At 40.9% G+C, this 15,950-nt stretch overlaps 1 protein-coding gene across 1 annotated transcript in view; it reads right to left on the reverse strand.

Annotated features, from left to right (window-relative positions):
- HAUS6 (HAUS augmin like complex subunit 6) overlaps window positions 1–13,880 on the reverse strand; it is a 20,162-nt gene extending 6,282 nt beyond the window's left edge. Inside the window, exons 1-13 of the mRNA XM_079959269.1 lie at window positions 13,531–13,880; window positions 11,804–11,899; window positions 9,520–9,598; window positions 7,503–7,635; window positions 7,180–7,327; window positions 6,553–6,618; window positions 6,204–6,258; window positions 5,882–6,055; window positions 4,897–5,090; window positions 3,625–3,754; window positions 2,962–3,064; window positions 2,437–2,533; window positions 897–963 (exon numbers count right to left, since the gene is read on the reverse strand). Of these exons, the coding sequence (XP_079815395.1) occupies window positions 897–963; window positions 2,437–2,533; window positions 2,962–3,064; window positions 3,625–3,754; window positions 4,897–5,090; window positions 5,882–6,055; window positions 6,204–6,258; window positions 6,553–6,618; window positions 7,180–7,327; window positions 7,503–7,635; window positions 9,520–9,598; window positions 11,804–11,899; window positions 13,531–13,661 (1,473 nt within the window). The 5' untranslated portion in view covers window positions 13,662–13,880. The remainder of the gene's footprint in view (window positions 1–896; window positions 964–2,436; window positions 2,534–2,961; window positions 3,065–3,624; window positions 3,755–4,896; window positions 5,091–5,881; window positions 6,056–6,203; window positions 6,259–6,552; window positions 6,619–7,179; window positions 7,328–7,502; window positions 7,636–9,519; window positions 9,599–11,803; window positions 11,900–13,530) is intronic.
- Window positions 13,881–15,950: the final 2,070 nt, after the last annotated feature.

The following is a 15,950-nucleotide window of genomic DNA, read 5'->3' on the forward strand; positions in this document are numbered from 1 at the left end:
TCCCCTATTCAGAAGGGAGAAGCAGGTTTTGGGCTGTCACTACAGAAAAGCTTGGTGTAGCTGGTCTTCTTTAAGGTAAAAGATTTTATGTCGCAGCAACCAAGCCACATTTGCACCATATACACATTTTAAACATTTAATTTTAAAGATTTTAGGCCCTCTTTCAGGGTAGATAACCTCACAAGATAGCTCCCAAGTTGGCAATTATTGTTAATTGTTATTATATGGAATTATTTTATATATGGAAATGTTTTTAATTGTTTTGACACTTTTGTGTTTCCCCATTATAATTGTTTCATTTGTTTAATAAATTTCACGTATTTTATTGTTGTAACCTGCCCTGGGACGGGTGGTAAGAAATCTAATAAAGAACTAAAAACAGTACACAACATAAAATAAAATAAATAATGAAAATCAAGACAACTATTTAAAAACCCAATGAATTGCTTAGAAATATTTATAAATCTATTAGGCCATAGAATAAATAATTCCTTAGGCACAGGAGCACCACTGAAAAGGCCCTCTCTCTCATGCATGTCTACTGGCAGGCATATATGGTCTCAAGGCCATTAAAAGGTCAAAACCAGTAAAATAATCTTAGGATAAGGTTCGGCTTCTTCAAGGCAATGTCCTCTCTATGAAGTAATAACGTTTTTTGAAGCCGATCTACACCATGTGGAAGGCAGGGAACACTCACAAAATAGTCTATGTGCTGCCTCACACCAAGAGTAGCACTACTTCTTGGTGCCTATATTGTCTCCCTTCTCCTCCAACCAAAAGCAGAAATCACTCCCATCCACAAGCTGGGAAAGACAGAACCAGGCCAAATTATGACTTTACTCCAAGCTCTGTAACTCCTTGTAGACACTTCAGCTTTTCAAGAACAGTTAGGTTACCTTTTCCGAAGATACCCATGTTTCATTTTCAGACGCTGTGGCGAGACTGGAAGAGGGCACGACCATCCTGGGGGGGTGAGGAGAGGTGAAAATATTACTAAATGCATACTGTTGATGCTCTGCACTTCATTCAGTCAAAAGCTGTATGCCCCGTATCTGTCCGTTACGATTTCCCTCAATTCGTCCCGGTCATCAAAAGGCAGTTTTATTATAGGGAGAGCTAGTGCCAACTAGAGCAAAGCTTTATCTCTATTTGAGTATCAGCCTCCCAGAAGTATAAGGGTGAATCTCATGAACAACAATATATGCACACGCAAAGAATTCAGTGCCTGGAAATATATGCTTCATAGAATGCCTTTAAGGATAGCTTGCACACAAATCGCAACTGCACACCATGCCACACAATCACAAATTGATGAAGACCAGTTTACAAACTGGTAGCAATCCACACAGAGAACTTCAAGCAAAATCAGTGTTTTACATATGGTAAGTACTGTATTTGCCCATGTATAAGACACCCCCTCTTCAAATAGAGAAAATGGGGGGAGATTGTCCAGAGTTGCTGAGCTTTTTTGGGGGGAGATTGGCCAGAGTTGTTGATCTTTTGGGGGGGATTGCCCAGACTTGTTGAGCATTTGGGGTGGTGGTTTTGCCAAAAATCGCTCACCCGCAGGAACTCAACAGCCAACTGTCTGCACACTCGCCGAAAGCAAGCACCAATTGCCGCAGAAGCCAGTAGCCAGCGGACCTTGCAGCACCCACCAATCACCCACAAAAATGCCGCGGGCAATATCCTGTTTCCAGCGGCCACCAATCGCCCGTCCCACCTTTCCACTATCCATGTATAAGACGACCCCAAGTTTTTAGCACAATTGTTTTAAGAAAATAACTTAAGTCTTATACACGGGAAAATACGGTATTTCCCCCTATTTGGATAAATTATTTATAGTCCTTTATAGGAAGGGCTACAAGAGCTGGAAGGTATGTCTCATATATAGCTGGGTCAATATTGACCTGTGCAGAATCAGTTGCACTCAAATGATATTTCAACCCTAAGAACTTCAGGGAGCAGCATGCATGTCTTACGAGGGGGGGGGGGGACAACATTCTTCTGAGATGGTTCCCAAACCTGACAGGAGCAGCAGCAGCGCAAGTGGGGTCCTCCTCACTTGAGGGTAGCTTCCCATTACAAGAGAAACCAGGCATAAATTAATTCAGCTCTGCTGTTCTTCCTCTGCCCCCATATTGGACCTGGGCGCCTCCTGGGACTAAGGAAATGTAAGAGACGGCAGGTAAGTGAAGCCATATAGCCTTAGAGCTCAAATCTAGATTTGCTTCAGAAGGAAAAGACTGATTCGCATTGCATTTCCATGAGATGGTCACAGAACTATAAACAAGAGGTGAGATGTGTAGCAGTACTTCATCCCTGTATAATACCTGCTCCTTCAATTTTCAGGCTTGTGTCACATTCAACACACACACACACACACACACACACACACACAGCCCTTTGATGCATAAGGACATATTAAAGCCATACCTCTCTGCAATTACCCCATCTGAACTACCTTGACATCTTGATGCTTTGCCAGGAAGCTCAAGTTCTGTTTTCTGAAAACTCTTCTTCTTGGTAGAATCTAAAAATACATTTTTACAAAGAGAATCATGGCTTTTTGAGAAGTGCAAATTTGTTATATTTACTAGATTAGAATACCCTAATGCAGGCATCCCCAAACTCGGCCCTCCAGATGTTTTGGGACTACAATTCCCATCACCCCTGACCGCTGGTCCTGTTAGCTAGGGATGATGGGAGTTGTAGTCCCCAAACATCTGGAGGGCCAAATTTGAGATTCCTGCCCTAATGACTAATACTACATGCCTCAAATATTGTGCCCATGTTAGCAAGATGATTAAAAAATTATGGCTAATGATGATAATTTTAAATGTATAAATATGCAAAGAGGAAGACAGACATGTCTGCAACTGTTGCCATCAAAAGCCCTTACCCATGCTCTGAGGCTATGGATCTTAGGGCAGGATTGATAAAGCTGCTCTTGAGATTTACCTGGAATTGATGCAGGGTACTGGCAGAAGACACTGCTTTTATAAGCTTCCTCGGTAGCAGGAGAAAAAGAAAGGGGAGACATGGCTGGTAATAAGTCAAGTGCCTTAAAAAGAAAGACATTCAAAAAGTTATGTTAAACAATATTTTTAGCTCTGAGTAATATATCGTCAATATTCCAGAAAACTTAAAATTCCTACAAAATTTTAAAACCACACAGCCTCTTTTCAAAATCTAAAAGGCTGCCCTTAAGTTTTACCATTTCAATAAACATTTGAAAACTTAATAATAATAATAATAATAATAATAATAAATTTTATTTATATCCCGCCCTCCCCAGCTGAAGCCGGGCTCAGGGCGGCTAACAACACTAAAATAGTGCAACATTCTAAAAACATTATACTTACAACCTTACAATAGTAAGGGGTCATAAGTTTGGCTCTTTAAGATGGTTCAAATCAAGAGAATTAACCACTGCAAAATACTTGAGGATTTTACCAGCGTCACTACCAAAAAGTGTGTTGGTCAAGTTAAACAATTAGTATAACAATAAGGGGACTGCCTTTGGGATTTTTAAAGGCAATTTGTTTCAATTAATTTTCAACAGAAAACATACATTTTTAAAAATCAACACAAGCCTTTTACTCTCCCTGAAAGGATACTTACAGGATCTGGATTTTTAACTAAATGAAAAGGTGACTGGCCAAGGCAATTTTCCCACTTCAAATCCCATTCCTGCTGTTTTTTAGAAATAGACTGCTTTATTGATACACAATCTTCACGTTTTAATTTTTGCCTGTAAGAATTGAAGAACAAACAACATAGTTACTACAAAGTGTTTTATTCAAGCAAACTGATATTTCATGAACAAATGAGTTATATCAAGTGAATGTACAGTGGTGCCCCGCAAGACGAATGCCTCGCAAGACGAAAAACCCGCTAGACGAAAGGGTTTTTCGTTTTTCGAGGCGCTTCGCAAGACGAATTTCCCTATGGGCTTGCTTCGCAAGACGAAAACGTCTTGCAAGTCTTTTCCCTTTTTTTCCCAAGCCGCTAAGCCGCTAATAGCCGCTAATAGCGCTAATCCGCTAAGCCGCTAATAGGGATGCTTCGCAAGACAAAAAAACCGCTAGACGAAGAGACTCGCGGAACGGATTATTTTCGTCTTGCGAGGCACCACTGTATCTGCTATAAATTACACAGCAGCTGTGCCTTAGCTAAAGTCTAGTTGTGAACCATAATTACAGTAAGCAGAAAGAAACTGCAAGACCACAATATACAAGTTTCATTTACAAAAATCTGAAGTTATTTGATACTCACAAAAGTAAGTTTGTGTCTTAAAAAGTTAACAGTTACTAGACTACTAGTATAGACCTGAAAAGCAAGAATACTCACCAAAAGGCAATTGAAATGAGCTAACTGCAAGTTAATAAAATCAGAAGGTAAAGAGTACAGGTCCTCTGTTTAAAATAGAATCTGGACACCAAGACATACAGGGAGAAAGGAATTTTGTACAACAAGTTCAGATCCATCAACTAGTCCAGAAACAAATAATGTGCTTGTATGCTTCCCACTCTTTTCTATTCCGTTTCTGAATACTTCCAGCGCTTGTTAAACCACACTTTCCTCATGGCATCCAAACCAGAAAACTCTGATTTAAGCAAATCGTAAAAAAACAGGAATGTTCCTGGTTTTAGGGATTACTTAAAGCAGTTTCCTGGTTCAGATATCATGAGAAAATTGACTTAATAAACCATAGAAATATTGACTTAAGGTCGAAAACAGAAGATGGGGCATAGTTTGCTCCAGATCCAGGAAATCATGGTTTACCAGACCCTTACATCTAAGCCAGGCCAGTAAGTCAGTTTATTCATGCCACAAGTATGTGAAAAGCGGCTGTGCATGTAGGATATGCAAGCCACAGACTTCTGAACTCACCTCAGTGACTTAAGACCCTGTAAATTAACATTCTGGTATTTGGTCTTTCCTTCCATATACTGAAGATCCAATTTTAGTGCATTCTTGTCAATGCGCCAGCGCTCATGCATCAGTATTTCCAAAGCTTTGTTGAGTAAGTGGACAACCGTTAAAACGTTTAGTTTTCCTTCTTCATAGACATTCCCTACATGAAACTGCAAAACGTTGCAAACAAGGGCAGGAACTGATTAATACAGAAATACATCGTCATAACACCCCATTCCTCTTTCGAAAACTGAGCAAAATATAATGGGATAGTGAGCCATGCAAGACAAATGGAGTAAACACCGTGATTTAAGAGATAACTGAGTGCCTGCGGCTTGAGATTCAGGGCTGTAGATTGTTTCTTTATGCCATGGGCCTGGAAGTCAAATGGGGAGTGGCTGAAGGATAAAAGAAGAAGGCATCACCGATTTTTCATTGTGATTTTTCAAGAGACTACCAAGAAAGGGGCACCAAAAGACTTTTGGCATCATGCTAGTGTATGCTTGGGAGTAATCAGTAAACTTCTCTTAAATTAAAAATTTACATGGCAAACAATTTAAATGGGGGGGAGGGATCTCTTGGGGGTAGTATGCGACCCGTGGGTTAGTCACCCCTGCTTATTACAGATGAAGGATGCCGATATATGCATGGAACCTTGTCCAACCCAATGATCAGTCAGCTCAGCTGCAAGAAGAGCCTGGCTCACGTAAGCCCAACTCAGTGTAGGGGTGGAATGATCTTGCAAGAAGTACAACTCTTAGAACAGAGCTCTTTGATTTAAGTTTGATTACATCTTCACTATACTGCAGATCTTTCCCTGCATTTTGTCTTAACAAAGTTGCTAATCACAGTAACTAGGGGACAATGAATTTCAGACAACTAAACGAAACAACACCAGACAAGAGAAAAAAACAATTCTACAGAAACAATGGCGCAAAAACAAAGATGCATAGAAACTTACTTGGTGCATATCCTTTTCAACTTTTTCAAGTAGAGGCCTCGGAACATTAATAGCAACACTTGTGCCATCTAATACGTACTGGTCAATATGACCTTTGACAACTGAATCTACAACTTCTATTTCTTTTTGTAGACGTCTAAGTGTTTCCGTTATCTGTGTCCATAAACAGCGAACCTTTGGAAGTAAAAGAAAGCGGGGGTGGAAACGAGAGAGAAAATGAGATACTTTGAGAAAGCAGAAATATGATGCGCATAAAATGACAGTCCTGGGAGGCAGGGCACCAGATGGTGATAGTTGAAATTACATGATCAAATATCCTCACCTTCTCAACTCTCTCTGCCGTGTTGTTCTGACTTGGATTAACGCCTTTCTCCATTCTAGCCAGAAAGTGAAAAACACAAAAAGTGTGAGCCAACGGTATAATTTGTGCTACAGCAAAAGCTGACTCACATATTCTGGTGTCTTTTGCTAACAGCTAATCAGTAGCCATTGAGAGCATTAGGCATGACAAGAGCGTATCACATACAAGTCAACACAAAATGCTTCCTTCTCCCACTTCTCATATCTGCCAGGTATTATGTTGTAATGAAAATGTGTTAACACCACAACCAGGGCAAAAAAACTCTAAACTGAAACTTTCAAACGAAAGCAAGCTAAGGGGGTACACTTACTTTTGGAGTTGCTTGTCCAGATCTGCATTTTCAAATTTTAAATCTCTAATTCGCTTACTAAAATGCCTGCAAACAAAGAAGTAAAAGCCAATAGCTACAGGTAAAGATTCTTAAATGTACAATACTCCCAAAAGCAGCTGATGAAGAGCAAACAGCATTTTTTCCTTAAGCCCCAAACCCCCAATATGTGCTTCACATAGTTCATATGTTTACTTTTTTAGTAATATGCAATTCTAAGATGTCAGCTCCCTAAAAGTTTTAGTTGGTTGGTTGGTTGGTTGGTTGGTTGGTTTGAATCAAGAAGCCTTTTTTAGCTACACAGGCCTGCTCCCTAGGGATTTACTCCTATTCTCCCTGACATCTTTGTAGAGACTGCCCTATGTCTCTTGGCAGGATCATGCATTTATTTGGCTTCTAGTCTTTTTTGAAGTGCTAAGATTTTGTCTTACATTTTTGTAAGTTTCATATTTACTTTTTTATTTGAATTGTGTATCTGTGTGCTACCCTTTGCGAGGGCCTTTTTTGGCTGGAAGGCAGCACAGAAACGAAAACTCAACAATCTCAGCTACACAGTTGTTTGGATCACTCAAACTGCCACAGCTTACATGTTATAGAAACTCTACTTACAATGCTTTTTTCTGCAATTCTTGAATCAAAGTGTCTTCCTTTTGCAGACCGTGTAAAAATCTGTTTTGTGCTACATGATATTTTGCAACTGCAATGTTCAAGTCGGGAGGTCTTGAGTTCACTGCTTCTGGAAAGGATATGTCAGCACCTACAATGGAAGAAGCAAGTTTCTCAAGCCTTTTGTGCATGGGCCCCCCTTCATTCTGTTTTTTGATCCCTTGAACCCAGTATCAACTGCATGTCCTACAATTTATTTCCCACGTGGCATGCAAATAAAAAAATCTAGTTTGGAATAGAAAGCCTTCCAAGAAATGATTGCTTACCTGCAGAATCTACTTTAACATGTTGCATTATGACATATCTTGCGAAGCAGTACATTAGATGAATGAACTTAGAGCCACCGGGAGAAAGGAATAAAGATGCAACGACTGGAGGAAAGCTGTTTCCACATTCGTCCTCGGGAATTAAAAGGATAAAAAAGTGAACGGAGGAAGTGATCTGCAGCCTACAACTCTATCTCTTAGATTTAAGCTTTAGCTACTACCTGTTTGTAGCACTAATACAATCGGCAAATAAAACAATACCAAGTAGCTTTGACAAATCAGCATACTTTGCTTCACCATTTCCTGAGGCTTGTACCAATACCGAACTTCTGATTGTATTGCTTTGTTATGATTTTAAATTGTTTTACTGTAGATTTTAATTAAGGATGTTGAGTGCCCCAATGGATTTGTTATTGTGGACCTAAATATGTATCGCTTTTATAGCTGTGTGCTGCTTAGAAGCCATTATGACATTTAAGTGGTTTATAAATTAATAAATAATATTGTGCCTGAGCCACAGCTCACAATACATCTTCCTTCCTCTGCCGAGAGGGGGAAAAGAAGAGGGGGAGGGAGGTGCCCCACCAACACTCAGCATGCAAGGTCCACAGATTACTTCCCCACGCCAGGGAATGTGGCACTGGACAGAACAGAGGTAGCCCACCCTATCACTGGTCTGAACGAGGCTGTACTTTCTGAAGGAACAGGCACACAGTCTGGAAGTACTCCTTGATTCATCACTGCCGCTGGAAATGACAGTAGTGATCTCAGTAATTAGGAGTGCTTTGTAGAGTTGGAAGGGACCCCAAAGGGTAATCTAGTCCAAGCCTCTGAAATGCGGGAAACCCAGCCAGGAGAGGAAGAGGGCCGTGAAGTCCAGACCTCCAAAGTGGTCCAGTGTTCAAAGGAGGCACCTGTGGAACGAGAGCAGCCCTTCCATCACACTGACCAGCCCCCATGGTTACTTTGGGGATCAGCCAAGTAAGAATGGTGGAGGCCCCCCAGGATCTATGTTGGCGATTGCATGTTGTTGTTGCTGTTTGTAAACCAGTTAAAGTAACAACCAGAGTGCCATCCCTGCCTCCCCCGTCAGCAGCTGTTCTGGAACGAGCAGGGATTCCCAGACATCATTGCTGTGCTAACAATGGCCATTCCTGGACAGGAACAGCTTAGTTACAGCAACCCATGTAGCATCACAACTGGATTTTTGTAGAAGTTAAGACAGGCTCTGAAATTGGACACATTTTGTCACAGGCTAACAACTTTTATTTTTACATGCTTTCCCAAATGTTTTCCCATGGAAAACATCCGATTTTTTCTCTGGTAATAGTTTTATCTGTTTTTATTATCTTTTCATTTTTTATTATTGTTGGATATCACTATGGTATTTTGTTACTATTATTATTATTCAGCCCATCTGGGTGGCTCCTAAAAACACAATAAAGCATCAAACATTAAAAACTTCCCTGAACAGGGCTGCCTGTTTATTCAAATTCCAAATGAAGGAATAGCTTCTGCTGTGCTGAATCCCACCCAGCATGACTTCATCAAATGTACTTTTATGTCGGCACTGGGTGTTTCAAATTCAATCCCACGTGCTGCAACCATAGGATTGCAAGGCCATATTTAAATGCCCTGTTTAAAAACTAAAGAGAGGTACCAATGTTCCGATCCTGGACAGCAACAATTTAAACTGACCGGCTACTTTTGGGGCTGGCAAGGAAACCTCCCCAAAGGAGCAAGTACTGGAGGGAGGAATCTTCGTCCACACTCCTTTCTGGCTCTTCCTTCAAACAGCTTCTATCATTTGCTGACAACTTGAACTACTTGTGTTGTTGCAAGATGATGAAAACGTGAAAAAGGTGAAATGGTGGAGGCAGAGAATAGGGCATGAGAGAACACTCCCTCTCAACACCTAAAGGGTCACAGAACACAAAGTCTGAAAGGAATTCTCATAGACCACCAATATGTATGGGGCAAATATGTGAACCCCTTTTTCATTCTTACCGATACTTACTGAAATTCTTCTTAGCCATTCGTAACTATGTTTCCTGAATTCAGAGTCTGTCTTTTTATCTGTTGGAGGAAAACAAAATCTTTCCATTCCCAGGGAAGGGAAAGAAGTCAATTTCAACAAACGTTCAATGAATCAGATATATTTCTCACAAAACATAGCAATACAAAAGGCTCAGTGTTCTCTAAACAGATTTACATTAACAAAAACCTAAGTATCCCACCTAGGATAGAGTTTGCATAGACAACAGTTGTAGTCAATTTTCAGGCTGGCATTGATAGTACTATATCATCCCCAACCCCTGGCCAACCTGATGGGAGGTGGAATCCAAAAAACTTCTGGAATGCACCCTGTGCTAAATAATAGGCAAGTTATGGAGACAAGAAAAGGCATGTTACAATTACAGCAATATGTTCCAAATGGGCAACCTCTGAAGAATTTTTGGAAGCTTCAGCTGATGTGGAATATGTCAACAAACGGTTTTGGTGTGTGTTCACCCAAGAGAACATGCGCTGACTACTTTACAACAGCTGCACAGGCTTCCAGTTCACTTCCAAACACAAGCTGACATACAAGTCTCTCACTACATGACTTGGGCCCAAAATACCAAAAGGAGCATCGTCTCCAATATAAATCTGCCTAATCTTAAGATCTCCAGGTCCCATCAGTGATGAATGACAAATAGCTAGGAGACAAGCACCTCTGGCTTAACGACCAGGCATTAGTTTCTACTAGCTAGCTGTGCAGTCTAGTTCCACTATGATAGCACAATAATATTACCTGAATTTATCAATAAATATATTATCTGGAAAAAACATATATCTTAAACTGATATAGCTTGGGTTTTTAAAATCCTGTTTTTAACTAGAGATTTATTTCACAGCCTTTCCTCCCTCACTTTCTCAGGTTTTTTGTTCTCCCACCCAGCCAGTCATTTTGTCTCCAAAATCCTATCTACATGTTTAGTTTGGAAATAAATCACTATCCATTGTTTTTGTGGATAGTTAGAACTTAATGACTGCAAAAAAAAAAAAAAAAAAAAAACAGATAGAAAGAGATCAAGTTCCATTCTGAATGCCCACAGCCTTGTTTAAGCTAGAATTCCTGCTTGCTACAATAGATTGGCATTAGCATAAATAACTGAACACATATCATCTTACCAAGCGACTGGCTTCCTCCACCTGCATCTTTTGAAACTGAGCTAACTATGACAATTAGTAAAGCTTGAAAGCTTTTTATCACCTAATTCACTTGTCAGAACAGAAAATTCTGGCACATGACTTAGTCTTACCCCAGCAGGTATTTGACCTTTCAGAATAATTTATTTTACTGAACTGGTCTCTTGCTTTTATATACTTTCCTGAGTGCAAGTATTATTTAACATAGAAGCCCTTTACTTCTGAATAGACATTTGCAAGATTGCACTGTTAAATGCACTGCTGTTGTTTTACAACTAATAAATTGTGTAACTGTATATTCCAAACACTGAATACTATATTGTTACAAAGATACTATTCATGACATCAGTTGGAAAAGAGTTCTATTGTTCATCGCTATCAGTTTCCAGCACCTTCTGACCCCAACACCACAAAGATGATCTTGCAGGAGTTGCAACTAAATAATCTCCAGAAAATGTGCAGCAAGTCCCTTGTTAGCTAGTTTTTCCTCTCAAACAAAGGCTACACACAGAGAGAGCAGAAGCAAGCAAGCTTAAAATCTCAAAAAATGATGTGAAGAAATAGAGGAAAGAATGTTAAATTAACAAGTAGTACCTACACATTCCTCTAATTCTGTTAATCACATCCACAAGAATTCTTCCCCCTACTTTGTGCACAATATGCATCCTTTTGGTGGGCAGAGGAGGAGTAGAAACAAACATTATGGTTATCTCCTCTGCAGCAAGATTAGACTTCTACTAGTTGTGGGCTGGATATTACACTATTTTCTTTTAATGGGGAGCAATACGGCAGTCCCACAAAGGGATAGCAATGTACGATTTCTCCCCAGAGGAAGGCTGCTACTAGCAATTGTGGGCTGCATAGCTGCTGGGCCCTTGGCCACATAGCTATCAAACTGGCAAGCACCCTGTTACCCTTTTCTGCAGGAAAGGGTGAAAAGGCGCTGCCTGGCAGGGACCAACTACCGGTACATTCTAGTGGCCACAATTTTTAGTTTGGCTTGTAAGGCCATCCACAAGTTGTGGACCCGTTCATAATTTTGTCAATAAGAAAAAGCCATTGAGTAAAAAAGCATCCTTTAAATGAAGTTAAAGGGACATGACACTCACCTGAAAATCTCATTACAACGAGACTGGTCCACGTTGGAAAACAGGAAGTGCACAACGATACTAAATGCATCTTTGTTCGGTTTATCAAACATGTTCCTAATAAAAAATAAAAAATTATGAAAACCAGAAATGCCCTTGTAAAGGAAACAATTGCCCCATGCACAAACCTCAGCACCCGCCAGGATTGCCTCCTTTCCTCCCTTAGAGGGCCCTTCAATGCACTGGTAGCAGCTCACAAAATAATAAGATTTATAGAGAAGCAGGTTGTGGTTTTTTGGAGCAAGAAATTGGATTAACATCCAACCATGCTTTATTTCCCCTCTTATAACAGCACATTTAAAACTTACAGGAGTGCTACAAGGCCACAGTCCTGCACTATTAATTCTTTCCCATGATCCATTTTAGTGATGGTAAATACAATTTGCATGAACGTGGACATTCTTTTTTAATTTAAAGGGAGAGAGGTGCAGTGATGGGAATACTTCATCTACCAACATTTGCCGGCCAGAGGTGTGCTTAAGGCACACGAGTACTTCATTTTTAAGACGGTACCGTATCTTTTTCAAAAAACCACTACCATAAATAATATACTTGAATAAACCCCCATAGCATTTTAACCCCCCACCCCCACCAGCGCGGTTGCTTCTAGGAACTTGTGTGAGATGTACACACATTAAACCAGTGGGTCTCCAGCTGCTTTCAAACAACTGTACAATTCCCTTCATGGAGTCACAGAATTGTAGAGTGGGAAGGGACCCCTAAGGTCATCCAGCCCAACCCCCTACAATGAGGCCCTCAGCTCCTGAAGGTAATGCGGCCATTTATATGTCCAGCTGTGCTTTGTCAACAACAAATTGTTGTTGTTTCTTGCGTTGAATATATGCTGTATGGTCGAGGACATTAATAGACAGGATATTAAACTGCAACAACAGCGACAAGAATATTGTTGGCCCAGAAATGGAAGCAAGAAGAAATACTGACGAAAGAAGAATGGCAGACGAAATTAATGGACTACGCAGCATTGGATAAAATGACAGGAAGGATTATTTGAAACCTGCAGGACCAGAGATTCACAGAAGATTGGAAGAAACTTACGAATTATTTGAAGAGCAATTGTAATCAACAAATTACGCTAGTAGGACTACAAGAAGTTTTGTAAGGAGGAATATGTGAAATGTTGCAAAGCAGAGAAAGAAGAGAGGTATTAGTTATGATATTTATGTAATAGTGAAAGTAAGAAATGTAAATTAAGTGGAAAAGATTGGAAAATTTTCAGATGTGACTGATGGAAGTGAAAAAAATTGTATAAGATATGAAAGTATGTTTAATAATTGTTGAAAATGATATGTTAAAAAACCAACATTTAGATATAAATATTTAGATATAGATATATAGATATATAAAAGAATATGTGCTATATGGTAATTTATGGACCAAATAGGTACCTAAAGCCATTTGCACATCACAAAATATCGATTTAATCAAAGTAACTGTGGAACTGAAATACCACTGTTGAACTGAAATGCAATGAAGAAAAAGTATATTAATACTGTAGTGAAATTTTGGGGGGCCCCCAGAAAGTGGGGCCCCCAACCTCTGCTTAAGAAACCTCCAAGGAAAGCTGCGGACAATGGGAGTTGTAGTCCCAAAAATAGCCGGAGACCCAAGTTTGGGAAGCGCAGCATTAAACAAAGGTCAGTTTAAAAGAAAAAAATAGGCCCACTCACACGCCCAGGCCGAGATGCGTGGAGACCCTCCCGGCGGCGGCTTTTTCCGGGTCGAAGCCCAGCGCCAGAAGGTAGAGCCAAAGGTGCTCTTTCTCCCAGGCGGGAGGAGGCGGGACCTGCTGCGCGCTCATGGCCGCGAGGCGAACCGGGGCTGACCCGTGTCTTCCTTTCCTCACGTGCAGGTATATCCTCCGCGTCAGCGCTCTGCAATTCCTCAAGGGTTCCGCCTTCGCCAAGCCCTTCAGCTCCTCTCAGAGGCGCCCTTCTTCTTCAGCCTCAGCCGCCGCCGCCTCGCCCACCACACGAGCCGCCATTGAGGCTCAAACCGCCAAAAAAGAAAACGGGGAGCGGCGGCGAGGCGCGCGCCAGCCAATCAAAAAGGAACATGCGCGGATCCAGCCAATGGGGGGCAACCGGCATCCGAGTTCCCAGCATGCACCGCTGTACCCGACTCTCAACCGAGGCACGCTGGCGTAGAGCTACGAAAAGGGTAGAGGGGGCTACTAGTTAAGTGTCTGCCTTCTGCGCGAGGCTCTTCCGCAGGAGGAAAGCGGAAGCTGTCCCTTAGCAACGGAGAGGGAAATCCCCCATGGGCTTTCAATCAGTGCTGGATTTATATATAAGCTAAACAAGCTCTAGTTTAGGGCCCCACAAAAAAATTTAAAGGGGAAAAAACCTGGATGTACAATTACAAAATATAAGATGAAAAACAAATAAAATAAATCCTACATACAGCAACAGTGTTTTGTAAGTCCTGGGCCCCGCCTGCTAGCCTGCTCCCTTAAATTTCCCTGGTTTGCTCCTTTCTATATATAGGGTGCCTACATTCTGTTATTTATAATTATTAGTAGTTTGCATCATATATTTACACCTATTATTACTTCATGTTATAGCAAGTTTCAAGAGACTAGATTATGAGTGTAAATTGTGTTTCTAAAGGAACTTTTGTTCTTGCTAAATGCCAATGTGTTTGCATTATTAAGTTAGTTATGAATAAAAAAATCAATTTAAGTTAGAGATTAATAATTATTTCACTAGTAATATGCTTCTTCTTAATTGTATTTCACTAGTAATATACTTCTTCTTAATTGTATTTCAGCTCAACAATTACTTTGATAAAATACATATTTTGTTATGTGCAAATGGCTTTAGATGCCTATGAGGTCCATAAATGATCATGCAGCATATATTCAACACAAAAAAACAACGGCAATTTGTTGTGGACAAAGGACAGCTGGACATAGAAAGGGCCCTATTACCTTCAGTAGCTGAGGGCCTCATCCAACCTAAATCTGGCACTGCTTTCAATGTAACTGAATCCTTCTCTGTGGCTTCTTGTGTGGTCCTGGCTTCATCCTTGCAAGGACTATGTGGCTGAGTTCGCTCCCTCCCACCCACCCCCGCAATATTCTGTTCCAGTTGCAAGGATGTTTTAAGCCACAGTCTACGGTGTAGGGTCGCAGTATCCTGCAGCTGGAAGGGACCCCACGAGCCATCTAGCCCCACCCACTGCAAGGCAGGAATCTCATCTCAGGGCATTGTTAACAAAAATTGCCCTTTCCCCCCTCATGGGGTACCCAGGAGCCCATGTAGAGTCCTTACGTAGGTTCCCTATTGGTAGGAGAAAATAACAGGCCAACCAGAGAATACTGAGAAGCAAAACAGCTAGTAAGCTTGATCTTTATTGAACTGTTGCAACAGGGTCCTCACTCACCACACGAAGGAGGGAGGAGGACCCAGAACAATGGTGCGCAAGGCGTTATATAGACTTTTGAAATTGCCACCCTGTAGATCAAGACCACCCCCAGAAACATCATACATACATCACAGAAAAGGCGGTCTAAAACAGAAATTTGAATGTTGTTTTTCCTGTTTGCCAAGTTCTCTGATTGTCTTTCCTGATAGTCTGTCACCCATTAAAATGCTGATTACTCAATTCCTGAGACAATGGGAAGGCTCCCTGCCCCCCCCCCCCTTTGCAGGGAAAACATTTCGTCAGTTTGGGAATCAAAATGGTTTCAGGTCACTCTTCCAGTGTTGCTCTATGTATGCACTTTATTGGTACACTTATGAACATTACCATGTTATCTAAGACCTCAAAATTCCTATCACAGCATTCACAAGAATGAGAGATATAGCATGAGAATAACAAGGTGGGTTTGGAAACAACAGAAAGTACCAACAGTAGAATGGCGGCAGAAGGTAATGGAATATGCAGAAATAGCTAGGTTAACCGGGGAAATTTGACAACAGGGCGATGAAACATTTCAAAAACAATGGGCGAAATTTATGTCATACATAGGAAGGATAAGGTGGAATAATGAAACCAGTAAAGGTAAAGGGACCCCTGACCATTAGGTCCAGTCGTGGCTGACTCTGGGGTTGCGACGCTCATTTCGCTTTATTGGCCGAGGGAGCCA

This window comes from Podarcis cretensis (assembly GCF_951804945.1).
Source record: "Podarcis cretensis genome assembly, chromosome: 17".
Classification (NCBI taxonomy): Eukaryota; Metazoa; Chordata; class Lepidosauria; order Squamata; family Lacertidae; genus Podarcis; species Podarcis cretensis.